The sequence below is a fragment of the Dermacentor variabilis genome, chromosome 3 (genome assembly GCF_050947875.1).
Source record: "Dermacentor variabilis isolate Ectoservices chromosome 3, ASM5094787v1, whole genome shotgun sequence".
Taxonomy (NCBI): Eukaryota; Metazoa; Arthropoda; class Arachnida; order Ixodida; family Ixodidae; genus Dermacentor; species Dermacentor variabilis.
Genome location: NC_134570.1, coordinates 192,469,932 through 192,487,640, shown reverse-complemented (window position 1 = coordinate 192,487,640; position 17,709 = coordinate 192,469,932). Strand labels below are relative to the sequence as shown.

Sequence of the window (17,709 nt, the reverse complement as noted above, 5' to 3'; positions counted from 1 at the left end):
TGGCGACCGTTTTCTTCAATATCGCCCTGGCACGAGCTGCTCGCGTGCCCTCATTATGGTGTGGGTGAACGTTTCTAGGGAAGGGACCAACGACGTAGGTCCCTCTGGAGTTCTCGTCCAGCTGAACCGCCTCGACTGTAACGCGGCTGCAAGCCCGCCGCCTCCAAGAGGCGCCTACCGGCGCTGGAGCCCGAAAGCCTCGTGATCTGTGCCGCTCGTTGCACCTCTATGAGTTCGAGGGTGGTGTTATGAACGCCTAGCTGCATTAGCCTGTCCGTGCTCGCCGTGATCGGAATACCCAGTACCTTCTTGACGCTTTTCCGCATCAACGTGTCAAGCTTGTCCCTGTCAGTCTTAGTCCACTGCAGGGCCGAGACCACATAGTTGATGTGGCTCATAAGAAAAGCGTGATGCACCCTAAGTATGTTGTCCTTGCCTAGGCCCCCCTTTTTATTGGAGACTCTCATGATTAATCTGAGAATATTCTCGGTTTTGGCGGTCAGATGCGCAATGGTTTCGGCATTACAGCCCCTGGCATCGAGCAACAATCCTAGAACTCTAATCGAATTCACCCTGGGGATCTTCTGGCCGTCCCGCGTGTATACATCTATGGGGATCTGCTCGAGCGGCACGAGCCTCCGAAACGCCTGCCTTGGCGGTCTGTATAACATGAGCTCTGACTTGGTCGGGGGGAGTTGGAGACCCGTGCCCTCCAGGAAGGACTGGGTCACGTCCAAGGCCTCCTGGAGCGCCTGTTCCACGGCCGCCTCCGAGCCTCCCAGACACCAGATCGTAATGTCGTCGGCGTACAGCGCGTGTTCCACGTTTGGTACGGCGGCCAGCCGCTTCGAGAGTCCGTGCATTGCAATGTTAAATAGGAGGGGGGAGATCACCGCCCCTTGTGGCGTGCCTCTGTTTCCTAGCGGGAATGGTTCTCATTTGGTCTGCCCCACCTTGACGACCGCCGTCCTGCCCCTCAGGAAGGACTCCACAAACGCGAAAAATCTACCTCCCAAGTTCAATGCAACTGCAATGCCGAAGTGCAAAAAAAAAATTTTTTTTCATTCATGACATCACACCGACGTACCGGGGCACAATTCAAAAAGGAACATTTGTCAGCCATTATCTGTTTTATTAAAGAACATAATGCCCCTAAATTAACGTAAATAGAGTTCAAGGATACCTGATCAATCGAAAGTGATTCAGGGCTTTTGTTTAGTGACGATATAAGGCCTTTCTCTGCGAGAGCCTTCATAGTCATTGCAGCACTTCAGCACGCACCTGTAAACATTTAGAGTTATACGACCAGAGTATTAGAACGTCTTTCTTTCTTATTTGGGGCGCTATTTGATTTCATTGCTTTGAACTTGTGAGCTGAAACTGCAGAGTGGTTGAGACTACATAACTTAATGAGCAGTTTCAGTAACTTAGTGAGCAAGTCCAATAATTTGGTGAGTTTATGGTCAACTTAACGACAACTCTGCCTTCCTGGATATATTCAAACTTATTGCTGGTCAAATAGCGTTTCCTAAACCTGGAGTTTCACGAACCAAGACCACGATTTCATTATTATGCACGCCGCAGTGGGCGACTCCGGAATAATTTTCACCACTAGGGGATCTTTAGCGTGCTCCCAATCCAAATAACGTTTCCGACATCATCTTCAGAGTAACTACTTCTGGGATAGCCCAAGTGAACTATAGATCAAGCAAAATTGTGATTTTTTTTTCAGAGCACTGACTGCTTTGATAGAGATGGCCATGTTTGATCTTCGACGCTATATTCAAAGCCTTGTATTTTTACCTCCTGACCGTTCACTCGTCATTGCAGCATGTAATGTTTAGCTTAAAGAACTAGAATATGTGACACACGAGTAGTAACAATAAAAAAAAGAAATCAATAGTGATCATCATGATGATCACTTGGCTACTTGAATTGAGTGTTTTGGACCACGACATCGCGATTTTGTCCATGATACATTGAACCAACAAGCCAGCGCCGCTTGTAGAGACTTCTCGTGATTCATTTGCTGACAGTCTTTCGCGCTACCTGAACAAGCTCACAACTCTTCAATCAAGCGACCAACTTTCATCGTAAATCTGAAACGTTTATTTCTTACCGCACTGGCATTCGTGGCGGTTATATTCGTCGTAAATATACATCCCCCACTGGCAAAAGCATAACCTTTATGGTGTCTTCTTGGAGAACTTATTTTCCTGCTTTTGGATCGTAGCACCACCTAAAGCGTCTCATAAAAGCGCAGAAATAATGCGTCAGGTGAACGCCGACGACCACCACTTACGGACAAGTTTCGTCAGACAGCCGTAAAGTCCTCTGCTTATTTCGGCCATTAGAGCTCCCTTGCATTTATGCCACCTTTGCACAGACAAGCTGAGTAAACATCGCGTATCCTACTCGCTTAAAAGGCGGCAAAGAGCGGATATCCGGCGGCGCGCGCCAGGCTCTCAAGTACCACTCGTGACGAACAGGCCATCTTAGGCCGATCAAAGCGTTGGAGAAAAAATTGCTGCTGCTTACTGCTGCTGCTTTGACGTAATGTATCCTTTTTAATATGCACGCAGTATTTTAAGCCGTGATCTATTTTCTGCCTGCATGCATGTGCTGTACCATCTCAGATATTCGTACTAAATATTGAACAAACAACACTGACATTGACTGAAGTCCGCTAGAAATGCTCAGAAAAGGAAATAATACTCAGCCATTGGTCAGCAAGTGCGAACATAAGATCATGCTTATTGGTACCACTACACCCCGCGCCATGCTCTGAACGTATTTTACTCCACACCTCCTTGTACACTTTCCATAGCACATTGTGGGTCAGGTGTATCACCTTCCTTGCAGTCTGCAGCCCCGCTCTGAACGCCATCGCTGCATCTCGCACGAGCATGCCGGATGACAGGTATCTAAAAGCACGCAGCATTATTGACCACGACCGACGCACTAAAGTTTCCTGCTGGTCAACCGCCACTTTTTCCCGAATCGCAAGAAGTGTACTGAAGTGACCACATGGTCCTACCGCAACGTCATTGCGAGGTGCTCGCCAGACGAAATAGGTTCCCTGCAGATCCAATCCTTTGACAGCCGCTCCCGCACCATGTCGTGGAGAGCGTCGAATGTTTCCTGCGACACCCCGTAGAATTTGAAAAACAGCGAGTCGTCGCCATTCTTCGTCAGTTTCATCCGTAAAAGGCAATGAAAGTGTATGCAGGGGTAATGCGTTGCTGCATTTGTCCTTTGTCCCTTACCGCTGTGAACTCCCTTTCGTCGGGTCGCTTCGTCCAAACCGGCCGATCCCAGTGCTTGTGAGACAGCGCCTGCATCCTCTTCAAAATCAGGAGAAGCTGTAAAGCAGCTAGTTACCTCCGCCGCTCCATCGCACGCGCAGGAAACTGTCACCGCAGGGACAAAAAAAAAAAAAAGAAACTCTCGCAGGCTCGAACGGCAGAATGACACCGGTGGTTCAGCGAGCGCTGGAGAGTGCGGTAAGCGCGCGCAGAATTTTGCAGCGTTCTCCGCGCGTCGCGGACGGAATCTGCGAACTTACGAATTTGGGCAAATACAAGAAAACATTCAGAGCCCTACCACTACGTGAAAATGGAACGCCAGCGAAGCTGTATTACTCAATAGATATGTTGAGTTCTATATTTATTTTTACTTGAGGTATAACCGTTGGATAAAGGCACAAACACATAATTTCGTCGTTTGTTTCGTCTTCTATGTCTTATTTATTTTTCGCTTTCTTGTTTTTCTTTTGTTTCATTTCCTTTTATTTTATTCTTCTTTGCCTTTTTCTTTTTGATGTTATTTATTTATTACTATCTTTTTTTTTCACACTCATACACTGGCGTTTCGACACGCATTGTCGTAGACTACCGTTTGTGCAAGAGCGTTCATCCCTCCGGCACATTGTTTTTTGTCAACTTCATAACTTCTGTGCTTGCTTCGTCATATTCTGTTGCATTCTTTATTTTCCTTTTTTTCTTTTTTTTCGTTTTCCTCTTTTGCTCTTTATTTTTCTTTTCTTTTATTTTTATTCATTTTTTACTTTATACATATAAATTGACATTTCGATACGCGTCGTCAAGGAGTAACGTTTGGGCAAGAGCGTTCATCGCTCCAGCGCATTGTTTTTTGTCAACATCTCGGATACTTCTTTTTTCAGATCCGGGACATAGCTTGCCTGTAGAACATCTGTTCTTAACCCTTGTGCCTGGGATCTCTTTAGCTCCCACGTGTGACAAGCGTAGCTTAAGGACGCGTTACAGGTCCCCGAGTCCACAGGGGTATGTGCCACTGCGCTTGGATCAATTCTACACTATCGCCAGTATCGGTCCACATGATGATTTGTTTTTTATCAACATCTCGGGAGGGGACGGGGGGGGGGGGGGGGCTCGTTTTTTTTTTCCATATCCTTGCCATAGACAGTTTCGATGTATAAAAGAAGCTACCGCAAGGCGTTCAGAAATGCTTATGTTGCTTAATACAGACAAACAAATCCACTTAAATTATTAGAAGAAGTGCCACGCCAGGTTTGATGCTAAAAGTCTCTCCCCTAATACCGGCAACACTGGAGAGCGTGGGGTTTGACCTACTGGGCGACGAGCGAACGCGACAGCCATCTCCATTGCGTCGCTTGTCGCCTTAGCGCGCCAGATTGTTTGCACGGGTTTAGATTTTAAAATTAGCATACAATTAAAAGTGCGCAGAACTTTATAACTGTGGGCACGAGCCGGCAGGGGCCGAAGGCAGCTCTCTTTGCCACAGGTGGTCAACGCCGCCGGGGATCGGCTTGCCATTCCCGCATAGCGTCCGAGTTACGGGCCGGACCACTCGCCTCGGGCCGTTCGCAGGCCACCGGCCTACTGTTCCGAAGCGAGCACGGCCAAGTCGATTCGCTGCGCGACGTCGATATATGCGCACTCTGCAGTTCAACTTGACTTTTATCTAAATGTTCGTTGGTGCTGAACGTCTGACAGTGGACATAGCTTTTCATTCAATGTGCAATTTACGCATCAGTTTATTCTAGCGGACCTTATTTTGCCTAAAACATGGGCTGCGGCCAATGCTCGAGTCGCCAGTGCCGACGCGCTAGAGCGGACAGTGCCGGCGATGAGCTGGCGCGGACGCCACGCGGCTTCGCGGTCGCCGCCGACTGGCCCGTCGTTCCCACGCTGGGCCAGCACTGGACGCCTGTCACGTGCTTCGCGGGAGAGAGCAAACGGCAATGTGCGGTGCGCGCCACGGCGGCCATTCGGAAACTCGCCGCACGCGTGAATTGCAGGTTCGGGGGTAATCCGACTGCGCTAGAATGTTACAAGTGCAGTAATCTGCTTTCATTCCTCTTTTTTTATTTATTGCTTATTTGACTACTTATTTATATATTAATTTAAAAAACCAATTCGTGTAACACCTCCCCCGCGGCAGACCTTCATTGCTTTGTTTGTCGTTTGTCGCTAACCTGACCATACCTTCACCATATCTTCCTTTACTTAGTCTGACTACGAGAATCACTCAGTAAAGGAGAACGGGACCCTGAAAAGAATTTTTCCGCTCTAAGCTACAGCAAGATGTGCAAGCATGCCTAAAGCGGCCGCATATTTCTTCGCAAAAGGAAAGCGTTGCTTACGAAAATTCTCAGTGAGTATAAATGAGTTGAGCATATTTGATCTTGTTTGAGCTATGCTTCTAACGTGCAAACCATTGGGCGACTACGGGAGGCCTTGATCCGACGTTTCCGTTCAGTAATGCACTATCAGAGGCTTCGCAGGACCTTCTGAACCGTTTGTCGAACTAGTTTGGTGCGCATCGTCCAGTAACTTCAACTTCGAGTCCAAGCCCAAGAGGGGGGGGAGAAAGGGGGAGGCGAGGTAAATAACAATTTGGATCATGTTGAGCTGATAATAACAGTTCAGTTCCGGTTTTGCTTCGAAAACACGACGAAGACGCACGGCCCCAGTCCACCGCTAAACGGAAATCTCTTGCTGCCGCCACCTGGTACTCGATCAAGCACTTTTTAATGCGAAAGCGTTATATGCCTTATGGAGCGGGAAATCAGGCGTCGCTGTAGACGTGGCCAAAGTCATCGAGCCCAGCAGCTTTGCTTGGAGTCGAACCCACCGCCATTGGTGCTAAGGCGAAATTAAGGCACATTGAGTTAAGCCAGTCGAACCCTCAGCCTTTGGTGGGAGTCGAACCCACGACAGCGCGTTGTTGCATAATGTCGAAGCATCGCCTTAGATGCCTCCCTCATCCGCGCTGCGCCTAGGAGCAGCGCAGCCTCGCTTGGGCAGACGGCGTGACCACTGCGCATGCGTGCTCAGTGAACCCCCACGATTTCTTCCTTAGAGCACTGCACTCTCGCCCTTTTCTCGGTCTTTTCTTTCTATCTATTTAGGCAGTGCGCATGCGCGTAGCTTGACGAATGGAATCACTCGTTTTCTTCCAGTGCAGTCATGGTGCCGTTTCTTTTTATTATTTTTTTTTTTTTGCAGCCGGAGATAAGCAAACAGCCGGCACTTTATACGTTACACTGTAGCCAGCGTTGTCCGGGCACACAAAAGAAAATAGTGCAAACTCAAGAGACAATACTTGTTTTTGCGTAGGGTGCCCGACCGGACCCGCGACGTGCCGTGGCCGCTGTACCGAAAGCCGCAGCGCGAGATGGCCGCCATCTCGCTCAACCGGCTGCGCATCGACCACGTGCCCAGCAGTGAGCGGTGTCGCCGCCTAGCGCGGCACTCCCGCTGGAGTAGGCTGCGGGCGGCCGCTTTTATTTGACCACTGCGCTGACCGCTACGGTCAAGAGAAGGCGCTCTCTCTCCTTCGATACCGTATATGGACACACACAAGGCGCACATTACCCCGCGCTGTTATCGCTTTCTTTTGGTCAAGACGCTGCACTTTCTCAAATTTTATTTGCGGTAACGCCAATAAACAGTTTTCTGTGTGGTACCATCGCGAGCAAAGAAAAATTAGGAAATACCGCTACAAGCACTAGTTACGCGATTTACGTTAAATGCGCAGCAGTAATTGTTACCTAGTTCCCGATTAACTATGCACGGAAAATAGCACTTCGGGCTCAAACTTGAAATAACGATTTCATAGAATAGAGAATGTGGGCTTGATTAGAGAGAGAGATCACATCTGTCGCAGGATGAGAAAAATTTTGGTATGGAAGATTAAATTTCCATATCGTTTTACATCCTTGAATAAGGTAACGCAGTGGCGCTGTGTTGGAGCTACTGTATAATATCGCATGCGAACGCCAACCCTATGACGAAAGTTTGTCGCAATATGTCTACAACGGCAGACGCGGTGCCACTGTCAACGGCACCAGGTATGCTTGAAATGACGAACCTTGTTCGGGCTGACAACGGGTTTCAGCCAATCAAGGCGTGCATCCAGGGTGGCAGCGGTAAATTTTTTGTCGGATTTGCCAGGCAGTAACGCCGAATGCATTATTTGAAAAGAGGGCAGCAAAAGGCGACGGAGCTACATGCGCTCACCCTAGTGAACTACGCCGACAGTGAACTATCTTTAAGGAGTTTTAGCATGTTAATTAATGCGCAGAGTGATAAATGTACTGATTAAAAACTTCATGCAGAATAAAATCCAGGTCAAACGCAAATGTTAGACGCCATGCGAAGGCAAGCTTTTGCGAGGCGATTATTTAAATGCGGTGAAACTTCATTTTCTGTGCCACGTTTTGCAATATAGCGATATGCAAGATGCAGAGACACTGACCACATGACACACGCTATCATGGATTTCTGTCCCCGCGGTCGACTAGCATCTCATTCCATCATTTGCGAAATGTTGTACTAACTTTCACTAAAGCAGCTGTTGTTGACGAATAATAATAAAGCGTTTCGACGGTCTACTGCATGTTTCTATACCCTTTTCAACTTTCCTAAATACTTCGTACCGGTGGCTAATAAGTGGCTAATTCATTGGCTAATTGCCGACAGAATACTTCGTATTCTGTCGACAATTTGCCACCGTTATGGAAGCACACTTCAGGAACTCTCTATAAACGATAAATGAACATACTTCGCACAATAAACGCAGTATGTGCAACTATATTCATAGTTAGAAAACTTCATGGTAGCATGCTGCCAACTTTGTGTTCCTGCACCTATAAAATTGTAGCAACGTTTTTCTAACTTTCTGTTCCTCTCCCCAGAAACATCCTTGCAATTCTATTTGTTTCAGAAACACCATGGTGACATTCAGTAAAGTTTCTCCAGCATTTCTTGGAAATATTCTGGTACTGTTCTGATGTAACTTTGAACACAATTGGGACACAAATATATTTGTAAGCCAAACACCACCAATTCGTTCGAAAACATTTCATTTTGCAACCATACATAAACTTCAGAAGCGACGACAAATTAACGATAGTAATGCGTTGCTGATGTCCCCTGAGGTCGAATTTAGATTCTTACGGCATAACATTTGGGAGGACAGAATGCAAAAAATGTTAGCTTACCCTTGCGCATTTGTCAGTGTATCTGGTGGTGACAGAATGCAGTAGCTGTCCACAAGATATTAACTCGGAATGACCTATAACGAAAGCAAAATTTTCAAGTGACTGCCTTGTCACACATACATAGAATGGCATTCACTCGTCTGACGTCCAAAGCCTCTTCTTGGGCGACGTCCTTGTGGCCATTCGGACGCCGCCCAAAATGTCACTTGTGCTCCAGTTCTTCCCGCGAGAACAGGACCGTCAAAATACCCCGGGTGAACTGGGAAGCCCACTCACATTCGCAGGCCCCCTCCTGCCGGCGGGTGACTGCAGCGCGCCCGCGCGTCACCAAAGGGAACTGCACGCACAGGTACTTTTCGTCCTAGGGTTCCCTAGGTCGCGCGAAACGCACCTAGCTCCGTTCACGCCCCTAACCTCCGCGCCGAGCGAAACATCGCAGACGCCGCCCACATGGTCCAGGCAACGCATGGCTTTATTTGGGATCACAAGAAGTGATACATGGTGGAGCACCACGTTTGTGTAAATCGAGTTCTGTGTGATGCGTTCTTGTGCCCAAACAGCGCGACGACGACACGTTGAAGACGGTGGTTTTCTACTTACGGCCGTGCGAGCCTATTGTTGGGTACTGCGTAGGCTATCATTAAATGTTAACTTGAGACACACAGAATTGTGGCGGGATAGCGACTGTATAAAATCGGCCGCATAAATGCACGCCAAGCTCTACCACTCTATTGTGGCCTCTGATCGAGGTTTAAACTGTGCGCCTGTGCAGTTACGGAGGCCACAACGCTGTGCTGAAATCCAACACCTAACAAACCGTTGAGCCGACATTCAAAATACTTACATACGTGTTGACAAGTCATTTAGCCGGAACAAGCCCCAATGCATTTAAAAACGACTGTATTTATTCCACTGCAGCTTGTTTGTGTAATAAAGTGTATTTCCTACATTCGTTCTGCGGTGTTTAAAAGGCAGAAGCGTCGCATTTCGTGAGGGAAATTAATAGTCCATGTACTAATTGTCTCGGCAGCAGGAATAATTAACAGGCTTGGTCTAGCCTACATATATAGGCTCCAAATCTGCAAGGATTGTGATTTGAACTGGCGAAATTTAAAGAGAAGTCCCGACTCAGTCATTTTGTTATTGTCTCGTGAGCTTTAATCAAAAACGAAGCAGCCTTAAGGAGCAGACTGCGTGTGCCCTCGAACGTGCAGAATCAGTGGAGATTAGTAACAAAGATTACTTGGCGTACGCCACATTCCTAGCTCATTACATCATACACGCCCTTAAACTGAAACAGTGCCTTAATATGTTTATCAAGGTTCACTACACGCAAATCGCGGAAGCGAGTCAAAGGGCGCTGCATTATGAGATCTGTCCTGTTTCATAAGAAATAGAAAAAATCTTAGCGAATAGACATTTTCACAGCGAGGAGCTCTGCAGGAATTTAAAAATTAGATTTGTTACACTGCAACGTAGGAGACCTAAGCCAAATAAAAAAATATTAAGAAAGAAAAAAACGTACACAACCGTTCTAAACCCTTCCAGGCTTGAGTGCACTTCCTAGAGCGATGTGCATTTTGATGCGGAAGCTCAAGCATTGCCTAACAAGATATTATTTAGCTTTGGAGACATCATGAATGATGTCAGCATTTCATTACCGTTCTTCGCCCATACTTATAGATATGGACTGTTTAATCCCGCTCGATCACTTTCACCGCAACACTACATATCTATACTACAGTTTAGAAGCGGATAAAGTGCAAGGAATGATTCCTTTTACCGTGACAGGGAACCTAGGGCCCTCTAACGTAAAACTGGGCCGTATAACGTAAAACTATTCCAATGTGTTTTTATTTCAATCTTCTGACGTCAAATTTGCGTAACCGCCGACGCAAGCATCGGGCGGTCACCCGCAGGGTTTTTTAAACAAACCAATCAAATGCTCCCTTCGTTCATAGGAGGTCACTTTTGTTTGCTAGTAAAACGAATAACATTGCCTGCGCTGAGCGGCTTGTCTTATCTTATTAGCTCAAAAGAAGCGAGGAGCACGCTAAAGCGGGGAAGGGTTTGATGGGGCTGAGCTACTGCACTGACTATCGATAACCGGACGAAGAGGGTGGTGCCGGCGTCTGCGATTGGTCCGCTTTCTCTTACTATGCTTGCAGGGGCTCGTCGGCAATCGTGGCGGCATGCAACGGAAGCTCAAGAATGACGCTAAAACGGATCCTCAGCAAAGAAGAGTTGGCAGAACGAGGTCATAAACGTGCCGAAAGCTCTCGAAAACGTTGCACGGCCACGCAAAAAATTTTATTACACGCAAATAAGCCCATGCTCTCCTGCAGGGGCGAGTAGCAAGTGCCGGAGCGATCGGCGGCAGCCATCTTTTATTCCTTTCGGAACGGGGCAGCCTGCAGCTATACAAAAGAAAATTCAGTTTTCTTCGGCATATTAATGCATCTTTATCGCGTAGACGTCACAAAGACGCAAATACTCACCTCGTCAAAATAGCCGAGGGCTCATAGCGAAAAGGCGTCGAACCACGATTTTGCTTTTGTTCCGTCAAGTCATGCATAATCAGTGTGCACACGTCATGTTAGATGGGGAGCTATCGCGGTTTTCGTGACGTCCCGTGATAGCCAGGCGAAGTGGGAGTAGTCAAAAAAATTTTTATCAATCGTGTAGGGCTGATTGCAGAATTGGAATGGGAAAGTTTGGAAGAGTTTTACGTTATAGCGCCCCTAGTATACGAACTGCATGCGTGTACATAACCACATGCCCTCAAGATCGGCTGGCGTACGCCGTGATGCGCATATCAATATAATCGAGCCTCAATGGCCGGACGCTGCGCTAAAAATTATATCGTGTTACGTATGTGGCACACGCTGCATAGTTTCGCCGACAAACTTTCCTACTGTAAGTGTCGCCAATACTGCTTTTTTAGGAAGCGCATATGAATGCAGCTGCAGCTCTATCTCTGTGGTGCCATATGTATATGGCTTGCTTATCTGATAGCAAACAGGCCGAGCAGCAATATGCAGTTAATTAAGCTTGCGCACAAGCTGAAACACAATGAAAAACACTTTTATTTCCACTGCAGGACGAAGACCTCTGCCTGCGATTTTCAATTACCTTTCTCCTGCGCCAACCGATTCAGACTTTCGTCTGCGACTTTTCTAATTTTATCACGCCACCAAATGTGCCGTCCTCGACCGCGCTTTCCTCCTGTTGGCACCAATTCTGTAACCTAAACGGTCTACTACCGGTTACCTAACATACGCATTACATGGTCTGCCCAGCTCCATTTTTTTCTCTTAATGTGAATAAGAATATCGGCTCTCTTACTCGCTCCTTTTTCCTCCTTTCTCAACGTAGTACTGAGTATGTGTCACTCCGCTTGTGCCGATCTCCAACAAACCCATTTTTCCAAGGATCTACATACAATTGTTTGGCGCCAACTTAGGTTACTGCATATGTGCCAGTAGGTGTGTACCGCTCTGCAATGAACGAGTTTACAGAGTGCAGTATAACTGGGGTTTTCGGCAGCGATGTCAACCACACAACAACGAGCCCAACGTGGGGACGTGACAGGAGTTCCTGCAACGGAAGCCCTGTCAACGTAGGCTGTACATGGCTGCTATAGCCAAATATAGCATAACCAAGACTGGTTAGCCACGAAAGGTGAACCCTTACGAAAGGTGAACTCAGGAATGAGAAGTTAATAGAACGCAGGAAATATTTAAAGTAACAGGAAAGACGAAGACTCAAGAGGAGAACAGGAAAAGGTCACTGCTGATTTTTTCCTGGTGTGTAAGCCGGGGTTGCCGTCTATGTGAAGCAGAGGCGAAAGAGGTGTGTTGCCTCAGCCGGGGCCATAAAGGTCCAAGCAGTCGGCATCGGCTATACCCCCCAGGATCCGCTTTTTCCAGGACACGGCTAAGCCGCGCATGGCTAGACACGGGAGGGTCTAACCCCCCATGTGCTCGGGTCCGTGGAGTCGCAACTCACCAAACGCCTGATGACGCAGACGCCCCTGCGAGGCACTATGGCCGTGCTGCGGCAAGCTGACACCATTCATCACTCCACGGGCAACTCGGGAGAGCGTGAACTCTTGCGTTCTCAAGCAAAGCACTTAATTTGAAGAGCCGATTGGGCAGGTTTTGGCGGCGCGATCATTGTATGGCCTTCAAAGACAATATCGGGCTGACCAGCGGGGTCTGAAGTTGTTTGTGATACCACCTGACGGCCACTCTTGCTTTTGGTAAAGTGTTGAGTCTTTTTTCAAGCCCGAAGCTGCGCTGAGCTGCGTGTGCTTTTTATCGATTCGCATAAAATGTGTTGAATATTTCTAGCGCTCTGGAGAAATTGAGGCTTTGCACTGTAATTATGGAGTCGACTGCTACCTAAAAATTCAGTAAACATGTAGAACAGAGAATTTTCGTGTACGTCCTCCTTTAATTCAAGTCACGTAAATATTTACCTTGCCCAAGTTTCCTGCTTGAAGGTGGCAAACGATTTTCGCGCTACTAGGTAAAAATGTTAATATGGCAAATAGACTTCACCATGACGCTAAGCGCGAACCGAAATTACCGTGCTATAGTCCAAGAAGTCTTTAATTTCACACACTGAACCTCGAGGGCTGCTTTTCGGTTGCTGGCAAAGATTCCACTCACAGTCCCTCACGTCCATCAGCTATTAATTTACCATGCTTTCTCTTCTCTCATCTTTTGCAAAGTCTGCAGGATGCAGGCTTCTGCGATCACATTTGGAAACTTGCTGTAAAGTGGACAGACATTTGTTACATTGCACAAGCGGCCTTTCTGTTTGCCAAACGAGTGTTCTAGAACATTACAGCCAGATCTGTGGTAGACATTGAAGTGTTATTCCTCAGTAGAAAGTCCTCGTTTTCTAGGTGTATACCTATTCAATATTCAAGCGAGCCGACAGTACACTGAGTCGCCCAGGAGCACGAAACCAATACGACGTCCATTTAATATTCTTTCCTGCTTTGTCAATAGCACGGTAAATCTTCTTGTATACCCTAGAAAGTCACAGAGCCGTTGCATCGTGAGCGCTCGCAGGTTTATTGAAAGACAGGCATTGGCATATGGAAAATATAAATTGTGTAACACAGCTGGGGGGGGGGGGGGCAGTGTTAAACATTTGATGGAAAAGGCAAACTGTACTATTGCTGCGCTTTCGCACACTGAACAAATGTACCTTATTCTGACTAGATTCGCATCATTTCATCGTTTGTCAAATGAAATTGCAATTTTATTCTAAAGGACAAGCGGTGCAGTTGCCTGAACTATTCGATATCAGGAACACTCACTTCGCTAGGAAACCAAACGGCTGAATCATGGGGCTACGTCTAGAGCAAACAACTATTTCAATTAACTTACTGTACATAAAATTAAAACTTACCGGCCTCTGTCTTAGGCGATTACTTGCATTTACGCAATTATTGTTCATGAAGTCCTGGTTCTTGGGGGAAAGAATCATTTGTTTTCCGTCTATGGCGCCAGAAATCTCAGGTAAATGACACATAATTTAAAATTCTTTTGAAATTGTTTCTGCTGCTCCTTCATTTATTAATGTAATAAATTCGTCCTGATAATCTATCAGGTGTTTGTGACGCAACATGCACACATACTTCTTTACCGTGCTTTTTTACACATCAAGTTGGTTTGCAATTATACGATATCGGTAGCAGCAGGACACCTTATACAAATTTATTGCCAAATCTTTGCTTAATGGCACACGTGTTCTTCCATAATCTTGTCGGGTAGATATATAGGGAGCCATGAGTGACACAAGAGAGCGGGTGACGAGGGAATTCTTCTTCCAGTCCTCGTCAATGAACTGTCGTAATACAATCCAACTCCACCAATCACCGGACCATGTCTTTGCCCAAAGTCACCGTGGCATGCGTTCCGTATATAAAGCAAATGAAAATTAGGAGGACACGCATAACTCATTATTAACGCCGGCTCGACTTATTGAATCTAAAATGTGTGACGACTGGAAAGTACATTATAATCATGAAGGTTTGGCAACAAAAGGTCCCCTGTGAAATGCGCCGTACAAAAAAAGTTGAATTATATTGTTGCATGTGCCAGAACCACGATCTGATTTTAAGGCACGCGGTAGTGGCAAGCTACGAAATCATTTTGGCCACTTGGGGTTATTTTTTTCCGCACCTAAACCTAAGTATAAGAGCATTTTTTGCATTTTGCTCCCATCTAAATGCGGCCGCCATGGTCGGCATCGAAACCTCGCCCCTACCCTAAGCAACTGAGCCACAGCGACTTGCAAGTACATCGTACCGCTGTGATAGTGATAGGTCTGTGGAATACTAAGGTTCAACCAAAGCGCTAGCGCTGGAGCTCAGAGTAGTTCTCGCATCGCATGAACGAATGCTAGAACTAATTCTTGTTTATCCTTCAAAGGGAGTTCTCAAGCAAATAAGATTACCGACAGGCATAAGCACTGCCACCTGTGTTGACGATCCGCTAAGCAGGACCACGTAACCATGGGATCAGGCCACCTATAACGTTAGCCGGCACTTCTCACACGGAAACAAAAGCGTGAGAATATGGGAGCTTCGTGACTTATGCGTTCCGCCGACGTAACTTTTTTTCAAAGGGCAAATGCGCTCAAGATTACAGCGCACCACATCACAAGTTTGAGCTATATTATTGCCGTGTACAATATGCTCAAACATATTCCTATTGAAAAAAATCTGACCGAGAATGTACGAGAAACGCTGTACGCGATTATTGCTTCGTAGACTGTACGATTTCTTCTAGACTGAACGAGTTCTCGTACTGCACGCGCACTAAATCGCGTTTTGTCACTGAATAGGATTCTCGAACATCATGAACGAGTTTGCACGAGCTAAGTGCGTACAACATGAACGAGCTTGTACGATCTGCCAGAGTTGCGCACTGGAAAAGATTGGCGTCATGTTTTCATATTTACTATAATAATAAAATACAATTACATGCAATCTACTGATAAATCTAATACGTGCAAGATCAGCTGTACTGACCTTGCGGCGTGCACTGTTATGTTGCTGTAATGATTTGCTCACAAACCTGCTGTAATTTTGAGGTGAAAAAAATGTCAACTGAAGCAATGGCTTGTACTTGTAAATAAAAGACTACACTTTTACGCAGGTCCTTCTGAACACCCATTCAATATTTCATCATTAGTAAAGTCCTCCGATATTAAGCAACAGCATGTCATACATCCTAGAAGCGTTGTTTACCGGACCTTCTAATGATACTGCAATATACTCAGCCTGCTGATCGAAGACTACTGAAATGTGTTGCTTGATTGAGAGCTTGCAGGGCGCCTGAAAAAGTAATGCCAACAATTTATCTTCATTCATGCAATGGAGCTGATGCGCTGGAGTTTTGAACGCACCGTGGCACGACCTTGCAGCGGTCAACGAAGTTGGCTGGGTAGTATGGAAACTACTGCAGAAGGATCGACATTTGGGCGAGTTGGTACTGGTTGAACACCTTGAAGGGGCAGCGCAATATGACGAAGACAGAAGGCAGGAACACATAGGACAGCGCTGTGTGTGGACAGTGCTGTCCTGTGTGTTCCTGCCTTCTGTCTTCGTCATATTGAGCTTCCCCTTCAAGATGGAAAATACGCCGTCCCGTAGAGTAACACGAGTCTCGCTGGTTTTGTGCTTTGTTTTGGGTTTTGTTCGTTTATCTCGCACTCGAAAAGTATTCGACACGTCCGCAGGGCGTTGTGTGTTATCGGATGCAACCCAGGTCACGGAGCGAGGGCGCTTTTTGTCCGACAAACTGTGCTGAAGGCGGGCGGACCCGGCGAGTATACGCCAGACTGCACTCAGCAGCGCGCTCTGCCCAAGTATCGTCCCCGTGGTTATTCATGCGTGGCGAATTGTCCTGAGGGTCGTGGGCCTGACTCGCTGGGATTTTGAACACACAGTGCGATGACTTCGTCGCGAGAGACAAAGCTGGTTGGGTAGTATGCGAGTCGCAGCTCTCCGCATTAAGTTACGCTGTCAGCGGGCTATATACAGCCGGTCTCGCTTGATTTGTGTGTGCGCTCAGGGATCATTTCCTTATTTATTTTGGCGTTCAGCTATCATAAAAAGCATCTGCGTTCACTGTGAGTAGCCTGTGGATCATCTCGTCGAGAGTGCTTAGCCATGAAAATTTTTAATTTATTTTAGCTTGACCATGAAAAACGCAGTCGTCTCTATAGATCCATGCGCATGATGATTTATCTTTATTAGAAAACTGGTCACGCAGAGGAATTTACAGGACCTAAAGCAATTTCTTATGGTGAAGCGGCCGACCTAATCAAGCGAAAGTTTATATAGACCCGTCGAAACTGTTTCAGAACGCGTTGCTGAGAGAACAAGAGAAAGATAATGGGTCGACTGACGCGGCAAAGTCAGATGCGGTAATAACATAGCGAACTATACATAAAAAGTGGTGTTTAAACAGCCTTCCTCACATTATATGCTACTGTAAACAAGTTAATCACAACAATTACGAAACTGTTGCTGCGGCTGCATCGTTCTTCCTCCGAAAAGGACGCTGCGCGTCAGCCAGCGCTAAGGATACAGACACTCAATCACAGTATTTACTGATTGCCATGTCTCGAAATGCGCTTTTGCGGCATAAGCATGGCCGGCAGTCTCAGCGTCAACACATTGTTAAGAACGGCCAGCTGCAATGCAAGTTCGCCAGCCATTTACGGCAGCGGTGGCAACCTCATTTTGGAACGCCGCCGCCAACCTCTAGCCACGGCGTGACTAAGTCGACTTTGTGTCGGGAACAATACGCGCGTCCTCCACTCTCGGTCTCTTCAGCTAGGATACGTTTGACGAAGCAGGCATTTGTGCTGAAACCGCCACCGTTACGCTCTAGCCTCGTCGCCGTTGGGACGGAATGAGTTCGGCGGGCCAACTATTGTTACCGAACTCTCCAACGCGGACCTCATCTGCTACGGGTGGGGGAGTTGCCGCGGGAACGTCGTCGTAGGCTCCTTCCCACGCGCCGACCAAGACGCAAGACAATGTGCTACCCGGGCACGCTACCCGGGTCAGCTCCGAGTACTATGAAGCCCCTCTGACGTCGGCTCCGGACCATGCTACCTGTGTGTGTGTGTGCGCGTAAGCCGTCCCGGGGAGAGGCGGCGTGTTTACA

General features: G+C 47.0%; 1 protein-coding gene across 1 annotated transcript in view; it reads left to right on the top strand.

Moving 5' to 3' along the window:
• The window catches only part of LOC142574964 (cholinesterase-like), a 44,959-nt gene extending 37,959 nt beyond the window's left edge, over positions 1 to 7,000 (top strand). Inside the window, exon 4 of the mRNA XM_075683943.1 lies at positions 6,624 to 7,000. Within this exon, the coding sequence (XP_075540058.1) occupies positions 6,624 to 6,798 (175 nt within the window). The 3' untranslated portion in view covers positions 6,799 to 7,000. The remainder of the gene's footprint in view (positions 1 to 6,623) is intronic.
• Positions 7,001 to 17,709: the final 10,709 nt, after the last annotated feature.